Genomic DNA, 10,439 nt, shown 5'->3' on the forward strand with positions numbered 1-10,439 from the left:
CTGCTCTGTCTACTTACTGCAAGCTTTGTTCTCTTTAATTACTGCAAATATCTCCTTCCACTCGATATATTTAATCCTTTGTGTTCAGCAAAACCGGTTGCAATATCACAGTATTTGGGGTTACAAAAAGAGAGAAAACAGATGTGTGCATTGCATTCATGCATAGAAAATCCGGGGAATTTTCGCGCTTTTGCTTAAACCCATCAAAGTGATCGAGGTTTCTCTTACATCGATGGAATTCAGTTAGTAATCGACGTGAGTGCGTTAAACATCGACATGACCTTTGTAAATTCATGTGTTTTAGGGAAACAATTTGAATTCAAATTCAAATATGAAAGGTAGAAATTCAAATAAGAATTTGAATTGGAACTTTAAATCTAAACAAGTATATAAACATAATATGTAATAGTAAACACATTTGATAATTCCAAATGAATAAATAATTCAAACTTTATTACAAATATCATTATTCAATAAATTACAAGTTAGAAAAGAAATAGAAAATTATAAAAGAATACAAGAGATTTCTAAACTAAATCTTCATAATCCAAATCTTCCCAATTTTCTTATCCTTTATCTGCAAAATAAACAATAAAGACAAAGAAATGTTGTGTTAAGGTTAAAATGTCTGTCTCCGCATTTTGGGAGACATTTTAATATTGGAAACTAGCTATTAGGAATTAAGAACTTGTCTTAATACCCAAACGGTGATTAGAGGGAGTAAATCTTTAATAGGCAACAAGAGACAATCGGAGAAGGCTGATCACTATTCCATAAGAGGCAACAACGAGGCATTTTCATTGACAATCACTAATCATCTCTCAGGCAACAAGGGACAAGCAGACAACAATTGATTGATTCCATTCAATTCTAGGCAACCATGCTATATTATCTTAATCTCCCTCTAATCTAGCTAGAAACCATAAAGCCCACATGTTTTAATTTAAGTAATCCACCAATGACATTAAAGCGTCAAGATGAACCATTAGCCCACATATTAAAGTTCAGAGGTATAATCACATGCCAACAGATCAATAGGAGTAATACATCTGTGTAACATCCCAAGTTTCAACAATAATAAACAAGAAAGATAATTTCCCCAAACCCAAAATTTGCAATTAACAAAAACTTTTTATATGCATATAAGTGCCACATATAGTTTCTTGCATTTGAGTGAATTCTTTTGTGCAATTGCCATGATGAGTGTTAGTATGTTTAGCAAGTGCTATTTGAACCTTAACCAAGATCACCAAACCCTAATTTGAGGGGAATTGGAGAAAATGGGAAAAACCCATTTTTCACTTACTTACACAATATGCAAAATTGCAAATCCTCAACCAAGGCCATAATTGCTTGCTCCCTTGCTTGTAGAATACTTAAATATGATAAACTAACACAATTGCATCATTGGATCAAGAATCAAACACAAGGAAATCAAAAATCTCACATACATATGATAATGGTCACTTGTCACAAAAATATTTTCTTCACTACTTTACCCCTCTGGTTTTCTCATTTCTTGAACTAAACTTGGTCAACCAAAGCCATGTCATCCAAGACCATGTCAAGGTGAGTAACTTTGATGTTGACCACCATGGCTAGAGTTGACTAGGTTGACCAAAATAAAGGTGACAAGTGGGTATGCTGAAATAAAGTGAAGATCATGTCACTTTTGACATTTTGCAAAACAACTCCAAATTGAGTGCCACCACCACCAATACTTCACTTTAATTATATAAATGAGATTCACCAAAAAGAATTTCAAAATTCAAACAAAAACTTCATGCGGCCATATGATCGAACAGGTGGCAGGCATGATTCCAGATTTGAGCTACACCCTATTATCCTCTGGTTTCTTCACTAAACCCCTTTAATCTTTGATCATTGCACTCTCTTACAACCCCTGCTTCATCCCAAGATCGGCCTTGGTCGATTAAAGTGAGAGGAGGAAGAAAAGAAACCCTAGACTAATGCATACCGTGGCCATGCCGGCCACCTTTGGCATCTCCACCTCTGGCCACCATTTCAACCCATTCCCTTGTCCTGGAGCATCTCCACATCTCAAGGACGACGATGGTACAAGCCCCTGCAACGCCAACGCTCGGCATTGGCCAGAACGCGCGCCCCCAAAGTTGGCCAGGACGTGCTAGCACGCGCGGTGACCGCGCTCTGGCGTCGCAAGGACAACCCGCGCTCGAGCACCCCCGTCCTCCTCTGACCAAGCTACGCCTGCGTCGAGCATCGCCACCCCGCCCTCTACACGTTAGACACAAGCCCAGGCCTGCCCCTGCACCGTCGCCATCGTCCTCGACGAAAAGATGCCGCACGCCCTGCCGCAAACCCTGCAAGCGCCCGAGCCATCCCTTCACCTTTTCTCCGCGCCAGCTAGTCCTCGAGCATCGCCAGGACGACGCCTACAAGATGCCGTCCTCGTCTTGCCCCTTCGATCGACGGAGAGGCCACGCCGTCGACGCGCCCTGGCAGCACCTCACGGCCACCATCGCCCGCTATAAATAGAGCTCCTCAGCCCACAACTCCTTCACACCATCTGCTCCCCTCCCTTCACTGAACACTCTCCCCACCTCAATTTAGCACCACCTCGCCGGAGCAGCAGCAATTGGAAGCTGAGGTCCGCCGGAGCCCGCGGAAGCCCTGCTTCGATTGGAGCTTCCCCGAGCGCCGCCGCTGCACCCAGGGCTTCCTCATCGACTACCCCTTCTCCGCACACCTTGCCAGACACCTGCAACGGCATGGTATGCCCTCCGACCCCCTAGGCTCGCCGCCAGGGAGCTCGCCGCTCGTCGGAGACGACGACGTTCACACGCCGTCGGATCTCATTCTAATCCAACGGTTTCTATTTCGCGTACCGCTTCGGCGTTTAAATAGCCGCTGACAGGTGGCCCCCACCTCGTCAGGGCAGCCCACCCGCACCGGTTGCTTGTTGGGCTGCGAAGTGATTTTTAAACCGTTTCGGCCCGTTTAGCTTTCCCGCCTAGCCCAGCAATTCAAATTGGATTTAATCTTTATTCAAATTTGCCCTGCTGATGGTTTAGCAAAATTTGAATAGTTTGAAATCTGCCAAACCAAATTTAGCAAACTTTATACCGTTGGAAAGCCCATGAATTTATCTATCCCATGCCACTGGCCCCACCTCCAATTTCATAGTAGATTTAATTTGATAAAAAAGACAAGACAGGGACTTCTAAACATTCAAACTTTATTTAAAATTTAACCAGAATAGATTTTGAATTGATTCCAATTCTAATAAATCACAAATGATGTCCTCTAATTGATTATGCAATAACATAGACATGTTGTTTGTATGATCATGGACTAGATCCAATAAAATGGCTATGTAGTCAATTCTAGAGCCATTGAAATTGAAATTCAAACTCAACCCTAATATGAGAGCTACCTCTCATTTAAATTTTGATCCTAAGTACTAATAACCAGGGGGATTGACTTAGTCTAATGAACCCTTGAGAATTATTACTTAGAGATTTTAATTCATTAAATTTTAAGTTTTAAAACTATGTGAAGTGTAGCACTTCAATTAAATTATACTCACATATAATAGATATGAAATGTTGACTTTGGGTCAACCTATATGTAGTGACCCCACTTTAAATAGTGCAAGTCCCTGTGCATTAGTGCTAGTCCCTGGATCGAACTGCTAGCACACACAGTTTAAGATGAGATACCAAATAGCAAAGATCTTCATTACAACCTAAGATCCAGCGAAAATAAAATAGTTCGATACAACTTGCTTAGCTCAAGGGCTAGCATAAACATAAATCAGAGTTCAACATCAAGCGGAAAGCAAATAGCATGGAGTCCTCTTCCTTCACGGATGCCACAGGCAGACATGTTGGGCAAAGACTCGTGATCCTAACATCTTCTTCAGCAACTAGGGATACCTGCAACATCAAACGTTGCAGCCCGAAGGAATCAATACATTTGGAATTGTATTGGCAAGGACACTTTTGTGGACTCAAAAGGCATCCTACACCTACGTGCACATATGGCAGGTAGAGCTCAAGTTCATTTTGCATAAAGCCAATTTTTCCCTATCATTTATCAAAACATTTTCTTTCAATCTAATTAATAGTAACATTGGTAAATCCCCAATGTACCAATTAACAGTAACATTGGTAAAGCCCCAATGTACCTTCCTACCCTTGTTCACCCATCAAATTTTATTTAAGAAATTGGGATGAGGAGATCTTCGAACAAGGACTTGTCAGTTCGCTCAAGTTGTCCATAACCGGGGACACGGCTAAGTACTTAGATTTTTCACTCTCGAGAGGTTGTACACCTTTACCCACATGGCCAGGTCAATCCTTCTACCTCGATGCACATTTTGCTCAAAGGACAGGTGCAGACCGTGGCCGAGACCTTCTGTGTGTAATCACCCGAACCATTCCCTAAGGGCCACGCCCCCACCTACAGTATCCCTCTACCACCACCTGGCCCCTAGGATCCGGGTTCATACAACATACTTTGTCAAGCCAGAGCCATAGTAGCATGTGGTTGTACGTGAAGCTAATGAGCAAGGTTGTCTACAATCTCTTTAAGCCTGGGTGACTTTTCGCAAGTGTGCACTACACCAGGGTCTCGCCCCCTGATACAGCCACCATCTCCATAACTCCACCATTCACCCAGGTAATTCATTAAACTTAGTTGTTTTTCCTTAACCTCTATCAAAACCTTTTTCCATGGCATAGCAGGTAACAACTAAATTTAATGGCGGCTAAGGGAGTCTAGGAGTGGTGTAGCTAAACTACTAGGATTTACTAGCAGGCACAAAGCATAAACCCTAGACATGTCTACTATAAAAACACTACAGTGCAAGAATCAAAACTGGGACTTTTGGTGTGTGTCACTTGCCTTTTCGTAGGGAAGAGTTGCAATCTTCGCAAATACAATTCAAAATTGTCACAAATTTAAATCTAAAAGCATTCATACATAGCACGATAAACATAATGCACAACACAAATGCACAAGCATAGACATGATATGCATATGATATTTACACAAGTGCACTCCATTTAATGATCTCTGGTTGTCACTATATGCATGATGCCATGGTCAAGTTTTATGGTTGGTTGAATTATTGCGAACCATCTATGTCGCACTAGCGAAGGGCAACTACCATTAATTGAAAAAGGTGTTCGGTACAGTAGAAAAATGATGGTTTTTGTACTACTGGAGAGAGGGTTACATTTTCAAGCATGAGCAAAAAGAATCACTCGAAAAGGTTATGTAGATCTCATTTTATGGACACGATACTCTAATGAGGCATTTAAATATGGATGAATCTCAAACTTCTGTAAGTCCACATTTTATTGTCCCAAAATGTTCCTCAGATTTTTAGGATTCCAACGATATAAAGTTTGTGATTTTTGGACAAGCATATCTCTGGATACGATTTTTACAAAGCGCGGACTATCAAAACCGAGATTAAACGCAAACTAGGGTGGTGTCCCTGACACATGGCGCATTGCTACTGGCCGATACCTCTTCACGCGGATCACGCTCTTTGATCCGTTGGATCAACATAACGTCTACGGCTCAGATTTATTTGCTGGAATTGGAAAGAAGAAAAGGAGTAAAAAGGGGATTACCCAGGTGGCGCTGACTGGGCGTACGCGTGGTGCACGCGTGGCGCTGATGCAGGCGGGTGACGTGGCCGGCGACGAGGAGATGGCCGGCGGCGGCTCGAGGGGCACGGCCGCGCGCTTCCCGGCGTTCTCCGGCCTAGCCGAGGCGTGGACGGCGTGGGGCGCGACGAGGCGGGGCTAGGGGGCGCAGCGCGCCGGCCTGAGAGAGTGGCTCGCCGGCGGCGATTGCCGGCTGGAGGCGGCGGCGAGGTGAACTCCGGCGAGAAATTTTGCGAGCCTGGCGGCGTGTTTGAGAGGGAAAAAGAGGGGAAAAGGGAGAGGAGGCCGGGCTCTTTATGGGGGTGGTCTCGGACAGGAGAGGGAGAGACGAGGGAGGTCATGGGTGAGTGGGCGGCGTGGTCGCTGTACGTGCGCGTCCTGTGCGTGCGTGCGGTTGACGGGAGGTTGGGACGAAGCGGCGCGGGGCTGGGCTGGGGCGCGGGGAGGCTCGTCGGGGGCTGGGCCAGTTGGCCGACCGGTCGGCCCAGTTGGGTCGGCCCTTTTTTTAAATTTTTTATTTTTCTATCTCCTTTTCTTATTTAATTGAAAATGCATTTGAGGCACCAAAAAAAGTCAGAAAAATATAAATAAGATATCGTTGGATTACTTGTGAAAAGGGCTTCACTTTGGAACCATTTTTGCAACAAATTAAAATACTTTTGAAACCAAAGTTCGCATAGACGCATAAGTGGCTAATAGCGCCATATTAGTGTTTGGTTTTTGAAATGCACTTAGAATTTTTCCCTAAATGCAAAAATGTCATGATGCACATGTATGAAATGCATGCTTTTCGAATTTGAAAAATTTGGGATGTTACAAACCTACCCCCCTTAAGATGATTCTCGCCCTCGAGAATCGGAGTGGCTAGCAAATAGGTGTGGATGATCTTCACGGAGGTCATCTTCTCGTTCCCATGTAGCTTCTTCCTCTGTGTGGTGGTTCCACTGGACCTTGCAAAATTTGATCGTCTTCGTACGGGTCACTCTTTCCGCTGTCTCCAGTATCTTGATCGGCTTCTCTTCATATGTGAGATCACTCTCCAACTGAACCTCCTCAAGTGGCACTGTATCTCTCAACGGGGTCTCTGCCATTTCTAGGTGGCACTTTTTCAGTTGGCTTACATGGAACACACTGTGAACTGCAGCTAGAGATTCTGGCAGTTCCAACTCATATGCTACTTCACCTTTGCGAGCCAGGATCTTGAATGGTCCTACAAAGCGGGGTGCTAACTTTCCCTTGACTCCAAATATCTTCACACCACGTAGGGGTGAGACTCTTAGGTATGCTCTATCACCTATCTCATAGGTCACTTCCCTACGCTTTGAATCAGCGTAGCTCTTCTGTCTAGATTGAGCTATTTTCAATCTGTCTCTGATCAGTCTGACCTTCTCTTCGGCATCCTTGATCAGGTCTGGGCCAAACAGACTTCTTTCTCCTACGCCACTCCATAGCAATGGGGTGGTGCACTTCCTTCCATACAATGCCTCAAAGGGTGTCATACCAATACTAGCTTAGTGGCTATTATTATATGAAAACTCTGCATAAGGCAGATTTTCATCCCAACTTGATCCATAGTCCAATGCACATGCTCTTAACATATCTTCCAAGATTTGATTCACTCTTTCAGTCTGTCCATCAGTCTATGGGTGAAACGCTGTGCTGAACTCAAGTCTAGTTCCCAAAGACTCATGTATTTGACGCCAAAAGTGAGATGTAAACTGGGTACCTCTGTCTGACACAATGTTCTTGGGCACTCCATGCAAACAAATGATTCTGCTCATGTATATCTTAGCTAACTTGGCACTTGTATAGGTGGTCTTCACGGGTATAAAGTGAGCCACTTTAGTCAGACGGTCGACTACGACCCAAATAGAATCATATCCTGATCTAGTCTTTGGCAGTCCGGTGATAAAATCCATTCCAATATTCTCCCATTTCCATTCTGGTACAGGTAGTGGTTGCAACAATCCTGCGGGTTTCTGATGTTCCGCCTTGACTCTACTACAAACATCACACAGTGCAATATACTCAGCGATGTCTCTCTTCAGATTACTCCACCAGAACCTTTCCTTCACGTCCATGTACATCTTGGTGTTACCCGGATGAATGGAGTATGGTGAATCATGGGCTTCCTGGAAAATCAACTTCCTAAGCTCTAGGTCCTGGGGTACACAGATACGCTTCTCAAACCATATGGTTCCTTGTTCATCTGCATGAAATCCTTTTGCTCTGCCTTCGCTCATATTGACCTTAATCTCCTCTATTTCTTTGTCTAACTTTTGAGCTTCTCTAATTCTGTCCATTAGTGTTGGCTGAACTTCAAGTGATGCCAAATAACCTTTTGGCACAACCTCTAGTCTGAGGTCCTTAAATTGTTCACACAGTTCCTCGGGTAATTCTCCAGCAATGAGGCCATTTACATAGCTCTTACGGCTCAGCGCATCGGCTACAACGTTAGCCTTCCCTGGGTGATATTGCAAATTCATATCATAATCTTTTATTAACTCCAACCATCTTCTTTGCCTCATGTTCAGCTCCTTCTGAGTGAATATGTACTTCAGGCTCTTATGGTCTGTGAACACATCACAATGCTTTCCCATCAAGTAGTGCCTCCACACTTTCAGGGTATGAACAACTGATGCTAGCTCCAAGTCATGGGTTGGGTAATTTCTCTCATGCTTCTTGAGTTGTCGCGAAGCATAGCACACTACTTTTCCATCTTGCATTAGAACACCTCCAAGTCCTTGACGAGAGGCATCGCAGTACACTTGGAAATCCTTATTGATATCCGGCAAACATAGAACCGGTGCACTTACTAGGCGTTGCTTCAACTCTTGAAAACTAGCTTCACACTCATCAGTCCAGATGAATTTCTTCTCCTTCTTCAAAAGTGCTGTCATGGGCTTTGCAATCTTGGAGAAATTCTCAATAAATCTCCGGTAGTATCCAACAGTCCTAGGAAACTCCGGATCTCTCCTCGCATTCTTGGGTGATTCCCACTGTCACACCGCAACTTTACTCGGATCAATCATGACTCCTTCACGAAACTATATGTCCAAGGAATCCAACCCTATCCAACCAGAACTCACACTTGCTGAACTTGGCATACAACTTGTGCTCTCTAAGCTTCTCCATGATTAGGCGCAAGTGCCTCTCATGTTCGGCTTCATCCTTTGAGTATATCAATATATCATCGATGAATACTACTACAAACTTATCCAAATATTCCATGAACACTTTGTTCATCATGGCCATAAAATATGCCGGAGCATTGGTTAGACCAAATGGCATAACTGTATACTCATACAAACCGTATCTAGTAGTGAATGCGGTCTTAGGTATGTCTTGCTCTCTGATCTTCATTTGGAAGTAACCCGATCGAAGATCGATTTTGGAAAATACTTTTGCTTCCTTCAGTTGGTCAAACAGGTCCTTGATATTGGGCAACGGGTACTTGTTCTTAATAGTGACTTCATTGAGTGATCGATAATCCATTACCAATCTCTTGCTAGAATCTTTCTTCATCACAAACATAAAAGGGGCTCCCCATGACGATGAACTAGGTCGGATGAAACCTTTTTCCAACTGTTCCTTAAGCTGCTTCTTCAACTCCTTCAATTCCTCTACATCCATCTTGTATGGTCTCTTGGCTATTGGTCCAGCCTGTGCAACAGCTCAATGAGAAATTCAACTTCTCTGTCTGGTGGCATTCCTGGCAACTCTTCCGGGAACACATCCGGGTATTCTCTCACAACGAGCACAGTCTCCATGCTAACCCCCTTAAGAGAGTTGACCTTACTACCTTTAAGCTCAAAGGTTGAATTGAAACGAATCCTCTTCATTTCTGGGGTTGTGAGTGTAATTGATCTCTTTGCACAATCTATTATGCCTCCATAAGTGGTCATCCAATCCATGCCTAGGATTACATCCACACCTTGGGATTCCAAAATTACCAGTTGGGTTGGATCACGTCTTGGCGGCATTTGTGGTTGTTTAGCATAGATGAGAAACAAGATAGACAGATCTAGGGAATAAAATTTCCTACCCATGCACACACAAGTCACACAATAAACAATCCATAAAATCACGCAAGCAATTTTTTTTTAAAACACTAACAAACTATTATGGTCATACCACAATTTGGTATGATCAATGCGTTTTTAAGATATCGTTGGTCTGATAAAGGAGAGAAAGTGGTGGTCTACTCTATTTCCATCTTGGATGCTTCTAGCTTCTCTTCCACTTCCTTGAGGTCTTTAAAGATTGGACGTCTAGATGATGAAGACTTATTTTGAAGATGAAATAGGTGAGAATACCAGAAAACAAATTTGCAAACATTTCTTTTCAATAGAGAAAGGATTAGATAGATAAGAGGGAATTTCATCCTAAGGTCTTCCTATTTCTAATCCGAACCTAGGGTCACGAACCTATGGGCAACACAGTGCTCTGATACCATCTGTAGTGACCCCACTTTAAATAGTGCAAGTCCCTGTGCATTAGTGCTAGTCCCTGGATCGAACTGCTAGCACACACAGTTTAAGATGAGATACCAAATAGCAAAGATCTTCATTACAACCTAAGATCCAGCGAAAATAAAATAGTTCGATACAACTTGCTTAGCTCAAGGGCTAGCATAAACATAAATCAGAGTTCAACATCAAGCGGAAAGCAAATAGCATGGAGTCCTCTTCCTTCACGGATGCCACAGGCAGACATGTTGGGCAAAGACTCGTGATCCTAACATCTTCTTCAGCAACTAGGGATACCTGCAACATCAAA

General features: G+C 43.4%; 1 protein-coding gene across 1 annotated transcript; it reads right to left on the reverse strand.

Annotated features, from left to right (window-relative positions):
• Window positions 1-6,490: 6,490 nt before the first annotated feature.
• LOC139835752 (uncharacterized) lies at window positions 6,491-9,502 on the reverse strand. The gene is made up of 4 exons (XM_071825616.1): window positions 9,413-9,502; window positions 9,236-9,323; window positions 7,725-8,124; window positions 6,491-7,130 (listed from the first exon to the last, which is right to left on the reverse strand). Exons 1-4 carry the CDS (start codon window positions 9,500-9,502, stop codon window positions 6,491-6,493), a joined length of 1,218 nt encoding a protein of 405 aa, XP_071681717.1.
• Window positions 9,503-10,439: the final 937 nt, after the last annotated feature.

The sequence above is a fragment of the Lolium perenne genome, chromosome 2 (assembly GCF_019359855.2).
Source record: "Lolium perenne isolate Kyuss_39 chromosome 2, Kyuss_2.0, whole genome shotgun sequence".
In the NCBI taxonomy this organism is placed as follows: Eukaryota; Viridiplantae; Streptophyta; class Magnoliopsida; order Poales; family Poaceae; genus Lolium; species Lolium perenne.